This window comes from Orbicella franksi, chromosome 6, assembly GCF_964199315.1.
Source record: "Orbicella franksi chromosome 6, jaOrbFran1.1, whole genome shotgun sequence".
Classification (NCBI taxonomy): domain Eukaryota; kingdom Metazoa; phylum Cnidaria; class Anthozoa; order Scleractinia; family Merulinidae; genus Orbicella; species Orbicella franksi.
Window position 1 is genome coordinate 7,273,094 of NC_138150.1, and position 15,063 is coordinate 7,288,156.

General features: G+C 40.7%; 2 protein-coding genes across 17 annotated transcripts in view; one reads left to right on the forward strand and one right to left on the reverse strand.

Moving 5' to 3' along the window:
* LOC145491447 (uncharacterized) overlaps positions 1-15,063 on the forward strand; it is a 178,866-nt gene that overhangs the window by 60,424 nt on the left and 103,379 nt on the right. For 11 of the 16 annotated variants that reach the window (XM_081470640.1, XM_081470645.1, XM_081470648.1 and 8 more), the window contains 3 exons: positions 492-542; positions 2,151-2,201; positions 2,730-2,780. In XM_081470640.1, coding sequence (XP_081326766.1) covers positions 492-542; positions 2,151-2,201; positions 2,730-2,780 — 153 coding nt within the window. Of the gene's footprint in view, positions 1-491; positions 543-2,150; positions 2,202-2,729; positions 2,781-3,089; positions 3,151-3,434; positions 3,870-15,063 lie in introns of those variants that run through there. The other 5 variants (XM_081470668.1, XM_081470672.1, XM_081470658.1 and 2 more) reach the window with 4 other exon arrangements.
* On the reverse strand, positions 13,277-14,246 carry LOC145489284 (uncharacterized). The gene is made up of 2 exons (XM_081468246.1): positions 14,214-14,246; positions 13,277-14,002 (listed from the first exon to the last, which is right to left on the reverse strand). Exons 1-2 carry the CDS (start codon positions 14,244-14,246, stop codon positions 13,277-13,279), a joined length of 759 nt encoding a protein of 252 aa, XP_081324372.1.

A 15,063-nucleotide genomic window follows, 5' to 3' on the forward strand; every position in this document is an offset into this window, starting at 1 on the left:
GCCTATTGTTCACTCAATTTTTTTTTTAAATTTTATATTTCTCGGTTCTTTTTTGTTGGCTACTTAATGCATGCAAGCTGGATTTCTTTGGTCTGTTACATGCTCTCTAGCAGAAAGCTAAAATACTAAACTCACGTGTTAGCGAAATTGCATATAGTAATCACGTGACTCGTTTAGACCAATGGCACGCTAGCGGAAATATTTGATGGATCATAACGACAGTTATTGGCATTTCCTTTGGCTTAACTCATGTGCATTCTTTTTTTTTACTGCTCTTCGCATCGGCTACATGTATTTGTTTCGAGTTTTGATTGGTTCAGTGGATTGTCTATGTTCTTTGTGACCTGTGTGAGTGATTTCTGTGGTTTTGGACACTCAATTGAAAACCTCTCTTAACTCTCTTTATACAACTTGACTTAAAACTATTATACATAGGATACAATGACAAATGCTTTCTTGTGTTAAAGGCTCTTTGTTATTATTTTTAACAGGATGCCGGCCAACAAACCACAGATCAAAAAGAGCCCAGGAAATAAGAGACGGTATGCTGTTACTGTAGATCTTTTAGGGGCGTTTTGTCCAATCAAGTTTCAAGCTTAAGCCTATTGTTCACTCATTTTTTTTTTTTTTTTTTTTTTTGGATTTTATATTTCTTCGTTTTTTTCTTGTTGACTAATTAATGCACGGAAACTGGATTTCCATGGTCTGTTACATGCTCTCAAGTAGAAAGCTAAAATATTAAACTCACGTCTTAGCGAAATTGCAGATAGTAATCACGTTACTCATTTAGACCAATCGCACGCGAGCGAAATATTTTGATGGATTATAACGACACAGTTATTGACATTTGCGTTGGTGTAAGGTGGCTGGTACCAGTTTTCTCGCACGGGGAGTAGATCACCATCGTGCGTCACGCGTGAGTAACACGCACGATAGAGGCGCGAGATTTAAAACCCGAAAGACCAAACAAATATGGCGTAGCACGGCTTTTTTCACGCAAGGTCACTTTTGTAGTGTTGGAGACAAAATTCGCATATAAAGAAGGCTTTACCTGCTAGAACAACTTTAGTCAATTCTGTGTATTTAAGAAAAATTGTTTCGGGAATTCAATGTTTCCCAAATTTCAAAGGCAACTCGATCGATCATGACAGCCACCGGGAGCGTATAAAGAACTCGCAAAACAGCAAATCTACCCAGAAATTGTGTAAAAATCCTACAGAGTAAGCCCAGGAGGTTGTCTTTAACGACAACTACAACTGTAAATGATGTTTTAGCAGCAAACAAAACGGAACGCTTGTTCGGAGCCCGCTCGCCTGCACGGGCACACGAAGCAGTTAGCGGTAGTCAAAACAGCTCATGAGCAGCTGTTGATCTTATAAAGTCTGGACTTTTGAATGCGTGTCTACGCGCGTGGGAATAACAGAACTCGCGAAGGCTTTTACATGAAAACAAGCCCGGTGACCCCTTTTTTTATTGTCTTAATATAATATCATCATCGAGAGGAAACGTCAGAAAAAAATTAAAAAAGTCTACGGAAGGAAATTTGCACTTTGTGCAAATTGTCGTTTTTCCAAGTTTACAAGAAATCGGCTCCGTAAAATTATTTCAAAATTGTTGTGCATTTTCATTTTCAGATCCCAAAAGTTATTGATTTGAAAAAAAAATCGGGGTCACCGGGTTAACTTTTTAGTTATGAGTGACATAAGCGAAAAATCAGGTCTGGAAAATCCTTTTGGAATGTTGCCATGGTAACTGCTGACGACAAAATAACAGCTGGTTTAGGTCAAGTATAAATTATTTAATCCAAACCTATAAAAATATTACAGTGGCCTCGGTCTGCCTTTTTGTTCTATTCTTACAAAGTTATGAGCCGTCAAAAACCTAAAAACTGGTACGAGCCACCTTAACTCATTTACACAATTTTTTTTCACCGCTCCTCGCATCGGCTACATGTGTCTAATTCGAGTTTTGGTTGGTTGACTAGATTGCCTGTGTTCTTTGTGATCTGTGTGTGTTTTCTTTGGTTTTCGACACTCAATTGAAAACCGCTCTTAACTCTCTTTATACAACTTGACTTGAAACTATTATTCATAGGATGGAATGACAACCTCTTTCTTCTGTTGAAGGTTCTTTGTTATTATTTTTAACAGGATGCCAGCCAACACACCACAGATCGAGAAGACACCAGGAAATAGGAGACGGTACGCTGCTAGTGTAGATATTTTAGGGGCATTTTATCCAATTAAGTTTCAAGCTCAAGCCTATTGCTCTCTCAATTTTAAAAAAAAAAAAAACACATATATATTTCTTGGTTCTGGATATCCTTGGCCTGTTACACGCTCTCTAGGAGAAAGCTAAAATGTGAAACTCACGTCTTAGCGAAATTGCAGATAGTAAACTCGTGACTCATTTAGACCAATCGCACGCGAGCGAAAATATTTGATGGATTATAACGACAGTTATTGGCATTTCCTTTGGCTTGACGTATTTTGTACACTGTTTTTTTACCGCTCTTCACATCGGCTACATGTATTTGTTTCGAGTTTTGATTGTTTCACTGGATTGCCTGTGTTCTTTGTGATCTGTGTGAGTGATTACTTTGGTTTTGGACACTCAATTGAAAACCGCTCTCAACTCTCTGTATACAACTTGACTTAAAACTATTATTCATAGGATGGAATGACAACCTCTTGCTTGTGTTAAAGGCTCTTTGTTATTATTTTTAACAGGATGCCGACCAACACACCACAGATCAAAAAGAGCTCAGGAAATAAGAGACGGTATGCTGTTAGTGTACATTTTTTAGGGGCATTTTATTCAATCAAGTTTCAAGCTCAAGCCTATTGTTCACTCGATTCTTTTTTTAAATTTTATATTTCTTGGTTCATTCTTGTTGGCTACTTAATGCATTCAAACTGTATTTTCATGGTCTGTTACACGCTTTCTAGCAGAAAGCTAAAATATTAAACTCACGTTTTAGCGAAATTGCGGGTAGTAAAGTCTATGCTCCTATCCACACCCTGTCATGGGTATGATGTCTTCTTTTTAACTTGATGAATTATTTCAAAATGACTTCTTGAATGCTTCAGGAAACGTGGACAATACCAGACAAAGCACGTCAGACCTAAAACATAACCTTTCCTTGTTCCCAGGACTTGGGGACTGTTAACGAGATTGAACTTCACCATTTTATGGTAAACGTTTTGATCTTTGTTGCTTGTGCTCAAGTAGATAACTCACGTATGTTAAAGCTGTTTTTGAGTGATGTTCTTTAGAAATGCCCTTTATTTTGATAATTTGGATAAAAATTGCACGGGCCTGCCTCTCCCCCACCCCACCCCTTGTTGTTGTTTTTTTATCAAATAGTTTTGTTAGTACTATTTTTATGATTGCCTCTTGTGCTAATGTCTTCAATGTCGGTATCTTTTTTTCAGATGCATGCTTGTGTAGTGATGGCTGAATGACGCCGCTGCTTGACTATTACGACTGTGCACAACCTTAGCATGCTACGTCCGAGCCTGCAGGAAAGGCTGTTTGCGGTCACAGCGGAGAGCGTATGAAAGGAGCGAGTAGTGAGCACGAACCTCGCGTTTCTTGTTTCAAGAAGAAGTACAGCTAGAGTTTACCGTCGTTATGACCCCAGCAAACCTCACCCTACGTTCCATGGACTCTCCTTACAATTTACCATGTCATTGATTTCAAAGGGAGACGCTGGAGCAGGCTCAAAACAAGCATTGGACTACACGGCTTCCTGACGAGGGCTGCATTATAACTGAACACGTCAAAGATAAAACTAGAATCTTTTCTCTATACTAGGACAGAAAACGTTCAAAACAGCAACAAATATGAACACAGTTGTAGAATAAATCACCGCCTTCTTAGTAAACTTTAAAATAAGTTCAATAACTCGAGAATACAGCTTGCTGGAGGGTAACCTCTCTTCCAAGTCATTGATTCAAGTAGGTCTAAAGCAATTCCTTCCCGCGGCCAAAGGCTGACTTTTTATGTTAAAGTAAGCGAAACTTTTCACGATGTTAAATTCATGATCGGCACGTTAATATTCAGTAGCAAGAGCAATTAGTATCTTAGTTAAATTAGAGTAGTGTTCAGGGCTATCTTTGTAAATAGTGGATGCGGCCCAATTCAGTGTCCAGTTTACCTTGAGCGGCATCTCAAGCCAGTTGTATATACTCGGAGAAAACTTGGCACGTGTTTTTGACTTCGTAAATTAGGTAAGATGTTTTTCTGCGAGAGGAAACGGATATAACAATAGTTCTTTACAATCGTGATATTTCGTTAAATTTTTTTTTTTTTTTCTCTGTCAAGAAGAGTTTTGTGAAGTATTCAAACTACTGTAGTGTACATATTGTGAAGATACCAGTGTAGTGCATTGTTAAAATTTTTAAAAGGATGCGTTACTGTCAATGATCGTTAACGGAATACGTTGTTGGCACGTTTTTTGACTTCGTAAATTAGATAAGATTTTTTTTGATTGTAGAGTTAGCAGTAAAGATATAACAATATCTCTTTACAATCGTGATATTTCGCAAAATTGTCTTTTTCTCTCTGTCAAGAGGGGTTTTGTGAACTATTCAAATTACTGTAGTGTACATATTATGAGGATATCAGCCTAATGCTTTTTTACAATTTTCAAAACCCAGGATGCGCGTTACTGTCAGTAACTATTAATGTAATAGATAAGCAATTACCTAATATTAACTCGTGAACTTCTAAAAAAAGGTTCAAATAATTTAGTATAGGAACTTAGGGCCAGAGTTAAGTGATGGTCCACTAGATTCCAAATAGAGCGTTGTTGGTTATTTTGCGAAAGACGTTTCAAGTTTTCTTTTGTTGTCCATCTTGACCTGCTGAGTGAGATGTAAGCCTTTCTTCATTCCCAAAACAGTCTTTATCATGCTTAAAATATGACAACATTTCTAATTGGTGAGAAAAAAGAAATCATTAACCCATTGTATCGATATTGTGCCAAATTCTTACAACCATTACGATATAAAGTTATTATAATTGTTTCAGTAACAAGCTTTAAAATCAAAAGTGACGAGGAGTTGTGATGAGCTGATATGGTTGAAGTAATAATCCCCATTCAACAGCCATTACATAACTTAAGGTTGAATGCATGTTTCACAACAACTTGGAAAATGGCAACTTATCATGGAACCAAAATTCTTGTTACCTCCAATACTTGTCTTCTGCCCACCCACCTTCACCAGCTAGGTATCAACCCATTTTTCGGGGTCTTCGCTATCCATTCATGCTATCGTGATTTGGCTGGGAATTTACGGGGAAGCGCGCGTTTTCCACTGCTTTTCATGTCTCTCAGGTCGTTGGAAGCAGATATTTAACAATTATTGACGGGTTTGAGATTATTATCTTGCTTTATCAGTGGCTAGCAGATCGGCTATTTCGGCTTCGGGAAATAATTGATCTGCGAGACACTGACAAATTGCGATACTTTCTGATAACCGAGTTCAATAATTGTTTCACTAAGTTTTTTCATATTTCAGTAACTCTGACAGCTCAAGAAAGCGATCTGCAATTTTTCCCATAATTATGCACGAGGAGACTTATTTGTGGGCAGTTATTTACAGGTCACGTTGTGGTTGCGCTGCCAATGAAAAGGAAGAAAAAAAACCATGAAATCGTGATTGTTTTTTCAGGCTAAAGTGAATCAAGTCTGGAATGCAAAAAAATGTTAGTACGTAAAACTGTAATATTTTAATTCCACTACGCAATTGCATATTTTTGCTGGAATAACACCAATCTTATAACAAACAAAGTGTATCATTAACTGGGTACACACATGAGTTCTAACTGCCACATATGCTATAGTTATTATTATGAATAGGCTTCATTGTCTTTTTATTAACCCTTTGAATACCAACTACGCATATATGCGTAATTAATGGTCGAGCTCTTTGTACCACTTGTGACGTCATCAATTTAAATGTCATCAGATATTCTTGATAAGCAGATAGTAGTCCTAGGCTAGGCCTTTCCGCACAGTGGTCACGTTTAGATATCGACGACATTCCGAAGTCGAAAATCGAAAAACAACGTTATCAGTTTTGGTGCAAAAACGGTGGTAAAATGGTACACTACGCCTATGATTGATCAAGGTCCATTTCTAGGCTTCGCCCGTAATTAACATCCAACTTTTCACGGCAGCCAGAAAGAACATACAATGCAAAAGGTAGCCAGTGTAAAAGGGCCGAGAAAAACAGAAAGGAAAGGGGCAACAAACAAAATTGAGAACGGTTAATGGCAAAAACATAAATAAATAAATAAAAAATAAAAAAATAAGCTTAGGCTTATTTAGCGTCATGGCAGCTAAAAAACCTGACTAAACGGTTAGAAACGGTATTTTTTGGCGAAAGTTTGGTACTCAGAGGGTTAAACCTAGTGTATTGTAGTTTGGAAATGGACATTTGATGTGGACATGCCTAATTATAGTAAAGGCGAAAGTAAGGTTTTGGGAAAATTGGGAAATCTTCTCAAAAGTTTGGCTCTTTCCATTCCACCAAACATTTTGGAGCTTTCAAAACGGGGGACAAATGGTACGGTATAATTTCCTGGGAAAGGTTCCCAATTTTTTTTAAAGGATCAGCAGCTTCTGGCACGTTGTAATTTCACAATGTCTTTGAATAAGACTAAACGGAAATGAATTGGATTGGTTGTTGGTTCGCACTGTGTTTAAAAACTATTAATTAAAATATCAATCTTCATAGTACTTACAGTATAGTGGCGTCAAGTTGCTTATGTGCGCTGCAAAAACCTAGTTGGGCAAAAGGACGACATTTTACAGTTCCTTTTCGACTGTAAGCGGCTGAACAATATTGTTTTCCTGCAAGACCCTGAAGGACAATTTCCTACTCAGCTTCTCTTCTGATCGTCTAGATTCTTGGACTAAGATTTTCACAAATTCAACGTTGTTTTCCTCTCCAACAATTTCCAGTGGATTATCTGTTTCCAAGCATAGTCGATTACGGCATATACAGACCGAAAAAAGATTTTAACAAAGGAAATTTCAGCAGGAGTAAGATTTTGACCGGAAGTGGTATTCGCGCGTTTCTTTGTGAAGAGAGTTTCACTGAAAGTTCTCCCCGTAAGCCAGTTTCTAACTTCTTGAAGATCTTTAGGTGCTGTGATCGAACGGAGATCACTGAACCTGCGATACGTTCAGAAAGGAAGCCAGCATTAAATTATGAAATATCTCTTACTAACCGAGTTTTTTCCCCTTCGATTTATGGCCCGCGCGCTTCACGTTTGGGCCATAAATCGAAGGGGAAAAAACGAGGATCCGTAACTTACAGTACGGACCGAGAAAACGAGGTTAGTAAGATATTTATTATATCTGTACTGTGTGTCTGACGGGCTCAGGAACGATTTTTATTCACGCCGAACGGCTTCAAATTTCTGACGCACCTCGAAAGCAAAACGAGTCAATTTGAAATGTTTTTTAAGTCGTTAGCACGCTTTAAGATACAATTTAGAGTAAGACAAAGTTTTAAACTTTTACTTGCTATAAAAGTTAAGAACACTTGGCGATATATTACAAAACAGTTTTTCAACAAAACCAACTTTAAATTTGAGCGCGCCGTACAGGAGAGTACGGCCTGCTAAATTGACCAATCACAGCGCGCGTATTAACTAAGAGATATAATAAAAGAATCTTAGTTCAAGAGTCTAGCTATCAAATAATGTCTCCAGACTTATCTTTTTCCTCGTATTGAGGCTCCGAAGGCTAAACGGGAAAGGCGGCTCAGAGGATGACAACGTTGTTTTCTCGGGGAATCCCATTAGGCCTTGGGAGAGACGCATGGCGCCTCCAGTTCAATTTTTGTCTTCCTGGTTCTATGTTTACTTAGCAAAGACTGAAGGGCCGTCAACTACGCAGGACTCCTCTTAGATTGCGAGAAAGCTCTCTCGGCATTTGAAAAGTGGATGTCTATTCGCCCATTATCCAAACTGGTACTTCCCAACATCGCTTTCGTGACTAACACCTTTAAAGATTTGGCTTCCTCTAGAAGATGTCCGTCACAGATGAAGGCACGACGTATAATAAAAGAAATAAAAGATAAGAAACAACACCGCTGTGAAATACAATAAAATGCAATCGTAAAACAATGCTATTGATTTGTATCCGGTTGTTGGAGTAAAGATACAGGGTTTGAAGATAAAAGGACAGTGACCGCAAATTGCAAACCACAAACTACAACAAAACAGTCCCCGATTTTAATGAACAAAAAATATATATTATGGAACTAAACCAAAATATTTCAATTTTCGGCCCGATTGTGCTTTCTGGAAAAATTCAGATAAAATTAAAGAAAAAAACAATGTTTCTCGAGACTTACGGCATATACTGTAGACCAAACTCCCATTTTCCACAGTTTACACTGCGTGAAAAATGACGTGTCGTGACCCGGAAATCCCTCGATACGGACCCGTATTCTCCGAGAGGACGGGCAATTCCGGGAGTATCGTGTTCCGTAAAACGCAACTTGCCCGCCGCGTGTCAGGAACTTTATTTTTTTCCGTGCATTCGAACTTTATCCGTGGCAAGGAAAATCCGTTCCCCGGACACCTCATTGAAACGCAGCGTGTCAAGGCCCGGAAATTGTCTTATTCATCCTGATTTGCTAGGAATACCGGCGTACCGCAGGGCAAGCACAACCGATCAAGTTCAGAGTATTCTTACTCTCATCACGTATTATTACTTTGGGTTTCGACCGACGTTCCACGGTACTACAAGTATAACGGGAGTCCGCTACCCGAAATTCCACGGTACGTGAAGTGTCAGTATCGGATACTTCACGGTACGTTAAGTGTCACTGGAGATTCCCCTATCGGGTATTCCATGGTACGTAAAGTTTCACTCGAGATTCCCCTATCGGATATTCCATGGTACGTAAAGTTTCACTCGAGATTCCCCTATCGGGTATTCCATGGTACGTGAAGTGTCACTCGAGATTCCCCTATCGGGTATCCCATGGTACGTGAAGTTTCACTCGAGATTCCCTTATCGGGTATTCCATGGTACGTGAAGTTTCACTCGAGATTCCCCTATCGGGTATTCCATGGTACGTGAAGTGTCACTCGAGATTCCCCTATCGGGTATTCCATGGTACGTGAAGTTTCACTCGAGATTCCCCTATCGGGTATTCCATGGTACGTGAAGTTTAACTCGAGATTCCCCTATCGGGTATTCCATGGTACGTAAAGTTTCACTCGAGATTCCCCTATCGGGTATTCCATGGTACGTGAAGTGTCACTCGAGATTCCCCTATTGGGTATTCCATGGTACGCGAAGTGTCACTCGAGATTCCCCTATCAGGTATTCCATGGTACGTGAAGTTTCACTCGAGATTCCCCTATCGGGTATTCCATGGTACGTGAAGTTTCACTCGAGACTCCCCTATCGGGTATTCCATGGTACGTAAAGTTTCACTCGAGATTCCCCTATCGGATATTCCATGGTACGTGAAGTTTCACTCGAGACTCCCCTATTGGGTATTCCATGGTACGCGAAGTGTCACTCGAGATTTCCCTATCGGGTATTCCATGGTACGTGAAGTTTCACTCGAGATTCCCCTATTGGGTATTCCATGGTACGTAAAGTTTCACTCGAGACTCCCCTATTGGGTATTCCATAATACGTGAAGAGTCACTCGAGATTCCCCGATCGGATATTCCACGCGGTACGTGAAGTGTCATTTGGGATTCCCCTATCGGATATTTCACGGTACGTGAAGTGTCACTCGAGATTCCCTTATCGGATATTCCACGGTACGCGAGGCGTCCCCCGGGATATCCTATTGGATATTTCACGAAACGAAAGGTAGTTTAATGAAATTCCCAAAGTCAATGTCTCCTGAAAAGGTATTCTCCATCCCATGCATTCTTCTCCAAATTCCCATCTCACACCATTGATAACCATGTGACAAAAACAGAACAACCAAGCTTAACTTTTATATCTAAGTAGACCTTTTATTAAACAAATAAAGAGGCCTAAGCCGTGTATTACACTGTGATAAAACACGACGGGCATTTGAGAACAAGAGGAAAATGTAGAAAACACGAGCAGCAGGCGAGTGTTTTCTACATTTCTCGAGTGCTCTCAAATGTCCGGAGTGTTTTATCGCAGTGTAATACACGGCTTAGGCTTCTTCATTTGCTTTATGATGTAGAAATTTTCAAAAATAATACGACTTTTTCAATTTTCACAGACATGTTTCGACGGTAAATCCGTTATCGTCAGTATGACGGTTATGAAAGTTTACAGTGATTTAAAACGTGCCTGTTACAAATCACACGTTACATTGCGTTGGAAAACAATACGCTAGATAAATTTCGAAGTTAACGGAATTAAAAGATGCGCGCGCGCGTGCAGCTATAGGGAAAGCGTCAAATTGATGTGTTTGACCTGTTGACTAAGGTCAGGCTTTTCCCACTTGATGTACATAGACTCCTTAAGCTTAACTTGGTACTTGGTAGGTGCAGAGTCTAAGATCTCGAAGCAGTCTAAGTTGCAAGAGGTACGGCACGATTCTGAAGCCTGCAAATGCTAATAAACGTGAGAAGATCTGTCCGATGGCACGCGCGTGCTCGTACACGCGCGTGGAGAAATGTCGGCTTGTTTCGCCAACGTAACAAGCATTACAGCTTGTACAAGAAAATTTGTACACGATGCGCGTACGGCGCCTGTCAGGGAGAGGATCTTTCACGTTGAACAAGTTCTTAATTTTAAAGGTAGAGTAAACAAATTTGATGTCGATGGGTTTGCAGAATCGATTGATTAGCTTGCGCACCCTTTGTTGTGCAACACCCGAAAAATGCCCGATGTAGGGGATCTTGAAATAGTGCTTAGGCAACTCCTGTTTCTCGACACTTGTTGAAGGTCGTGTGTCGTTCCCTACTACTGCTCTCGAGACATAACGGTGGAGTAATACGTCTAATACATGATCGAGATAGAGATTTTTACGAAAAATAGTAAACAAATTCTGAAAATCATTGTGAAAACCCAACCACGTGTTGTTGATCTTAAAGGTCCTGTCAATGAGCGTTTTAACCAGCCCCATTTTGTAGCAAAGGGGTGTAAAGCTTAAAAAATTTGTAAGCAAACCCGTCAAGGTCTTTTTGCGGTATACGGTGGTGACAGGGAATTGTGGGGATTTGTTGTTTAATAGCACATCAAGAAAAGGAAGAACCTGGTTACTCTCCCTCTCCATAGTGAAATGAATCTTAGGATGTTGATTGTTAATGAAATTAAAGAAAAGGTCAGCATCCCGTTCCGAGTTGAAAAGGCAAAAAGTGTCGTCCACATAACGACGGTAGAATAGAACCTGGGAATCCCTATACTGTTCCATCCAGACCTTCTCGTGGTGACCCATGAAAAGATTAGCAAGAACGGAGGCTAGGGGGGATATAGATATGATATAGATATAGATATAGATATATATAGGCTTTATGATATAGATTTTACACGCGCAAAACAATAAAACACGCTTTTTCTATGCTTTATACTCTGATAAAACTTGGGTTTTTGATAATGGATAATATAATTATTACATTTGCGGATGTTGAATCCGTGTGCACAACAACGTGACTATTCAAGAGTTAAAAGTTCACATTTTAGTACACTGTAACTAACAATAACTATCATTTTAAAATATTACTCCTTAATAAACAACGAATTATATCTTCGTAAATGTATATGGCTGTCTCACAAGGACTGGGAGCTTTCAATTCGCCAATTGGATTGGCTGAAATAGTTTTTGACCGCCGTCTAGATTTTCCATCTAGATCGGCATCTAGACTGATTACAGTTTGCGGTGAAAGAGTTCCAAAGTACAAATATATCGACTATTTTCTTTATAAATTTTTATGGAAGTGTCAAATAGCCTGATGAGAAAAAAAAAAAAGGAAAGAGGACGAGCAAGGCTGTTGTTGTTGATCGTAGTAGATGCGATAATAAAGTGTATTATTGTTTGTCGCACGATGTAGTCCCTTGAGATGTAGATCGAGACGTTTCGACTGCTTCCTGCTGGTCTTCTTCAGGCGATAAGGTCGACTGATTACGCGACACCATTTATATAACGAAGGTCGGCTGTGATTGGTGCATTTCGATCCTCCTATTGTTCCATAGTTTCAGCGAGTAGCTGTTCCCTCAGCGGTCCGCTGTTGTACCGTTTTCTGTTATGTTTTTTGATCGTGGACATCCATGCTTCGGGAATTTCAATTTCACTATCCCTGTTGATGTTATTAGGTTGATGTCTTATGTGGATAGCTTCCTTGACCCTACGTGTGTACCAGTTAGGATCTCGATCAACAAACTTGACCTTGTTTAGAAACGGCGAAGGTCCAGGTATGGGTAAGTCGCATATCCCTGTCGTGTTCTTTGATCCTCTCCTGCATAGGTCTTCCTGTTTCCTCGATGTAGACTTTGCCGCACTCGCAGGGAATCCTGTAGACTACGCCATCTTGTTTAGCTGTGTCCGTGGTGTTCTTTGGTGGCACTAAGTGTGACCGAAGTGTCGCGTCAGACTCGAAAACGATGCGAATGCCTTGTTGTTCTAGGCAGCGGTGGAGAGGCTCCGATACTCCTTGGACATAAAGTAAAATAGCAGTGGATTTAAACTCTGCTACGGGCTCTCCTCTTGGGGCTGTTCTCGTGTTTGTGATCTTCTGCACAAAAGAGGACGGATATCCGTTAGAAACAAGTACAGATGACAGGTGTTTCTTCTCTCCAGCGATTACTGATGGTTAAGTCACGAGACGTTTAACCCGGTCGTACAGACACTTTTCAATACCGCGCTTTACTGACTGAGTGTGGTGTGAATCATACGCTAGGTACTGATGAATAGGTGTTGACTTCCTGTAGACACCGGTGGTAAGGCGGCCACCTGTTTCTCTGTAAAATGACGTGTCGAGAAACGTGATCTTGCTGTTATTCTCGATCTCCATGGTGAAACGAGTTGATGGTTGTTGACTGTTTAGGTGTTGTAGGAAGACGTCAACTCTATCCCGATCCAGGATGGTGAAGGTGTCATGAACGTAGCGCTTCCAGATCTTAGGCTTGCAAGGTGCAGACTCTATTGCTTGTTCTTCAAATGTCTCGGCGCTCCCCATGGCTGCGCCGTCTCGTTCGTAAATCGATCCGTTTTACTGGAAGTATGTAGATCTTAATACAAGTTCCAAGAGGTCCGCGATTAATATTTGAACTGGAGTTAGCGTCGTGCGGTCAGCCAGGTCTGCGTCACTCCCCAGCTTCCGTAGCGCGGCTTGTACTCGATAGGTACGTTGGTAAACAGCGACTAGCCTCTGTGTCGAAGGGCACCATGATCTCGTGTTCCTGGATCTTTTCACTACCAATGGTGGATGCCAGGTGAGCTGAGTTTTTCACTGTGAAGTTCGAGTTGCCTGTTAGAGGAGATACAATTTTAGCCAAGAAAGCAGGCAAATTGTATACAAAGGTGTTGACACATGACGCAATTGGCCTAAGCGGTGTGTCGGCCTTGTGGATCTCAGGTAAACCATTTATCCTAGGTGGTTGTTTGTGTAGGGGTCTGATCTTGTTATAAAAAACCTCTGATATGTGTCCATTCCGCTTCAGGGTCAGCAGCTTCTCGGATAGTTTCCGGGTCAACCGGTCTGTCGGGTCTTTGTTGAGCAGCTGGTACGGTCCGGAGTCAATTAGCGGTGACCTTTTGGCGCGGTACATGTCAGCGTCCAGGATTACTCTGGTGCGACCTTTATCAGCCAGAAGGACCATGGTGGAGTTGTCCTCTTTTAGGCTTTTAAGGGTCTCCTGCTGTTCCTTCGTGGTGTTAGGCGTGGCTGGTCGTGCCCGTTGAAGGATGGTGTTGACAGCTCTCCTGACTGTGTCTGCTCGTTCCGTATCGAGTGGTCTAACTGCTAATTCAATGGTGATAATCTTGGTGGTTGGCACGCTCGCAGGAGTCACGACAAAATTCAGACCTTTCTTCAGTTAGGACACCTCAGCCTTGCTAAGGGTCCTACATGACAAGTTGATAACCCACTTAGCCCGGCCTTCGTGATATAAATGGTGCCACGTAGTCAGTCAACCTTACTGCCCGAACAGGACTAGCAGTAAGCAGTCGAAACGTCGCGATCTACATCTCAAGTGACTAAATCGTGAGACAAACGATAATACACTTTATTATTGCATCTACCACGACGAACAACAACATCCTTTTCCTCGACATATTTTGAAAATGAAACTGTTTCCCGTCAAATGCCATGAGCGGGCAACATTGCGAAAACTATGACGTCAAACGAGAAACAGTTCACTGATGTGAAGTTTATATGAAATAATTCATATATGAACTGCGGTTGTAGATGAAAGTGAAGAATGATCATCGCAGTTAATTTTCCAATTTAAGCAATTGGAAAGAAGAAGCCTGAAAAAATCAGGGCTTCAACGGGATTCGAACCCGTGACCTCCGCGATACCGGTGCGATGCTCTACCAACTGAGCTATGAAGCCACACATTGGGAGCGAGGTCAATTATTCTTCACTTTCATCTACAACCGCAGTTCATATATGAATTATTTCATATATACTTCACATCATTTCACTCCTCACGGGAAGATATGAACTCAACTAATTGACCTCGCTCCCAATGTCTGGCTTCATAGCTCAGTTGGTAGAGCATCGCACCGGTATCGCGGAGGTCACGGGTTCGAATCCCGTTGAAGCCCTGATTTTTTCAGGCTTCTTCTTTCCAATTGTTTAAATTGGAAAATTAACTGCGATGATCATTCTTCACTTTCAAGCAGTTCACTGTTACCCGCGAAAAGTTGACCGCTGTTGCACGTCATTTGTCTATAAAGTGATTATTTGTTTTCCACTGGTTTGACCCATTTGTTTTGCTATATAACAAATCACTTAATGACTGGTCCCTTGAGGAACAGTAAATTTTGTTTCCCTCGAATCTCAATGTTTGCTGATGACCATCAGCTGTACACATCAAATATGGATGCAAAGGAAGTGGAATTAACTCTTAATGCACAAGCAAGGCTA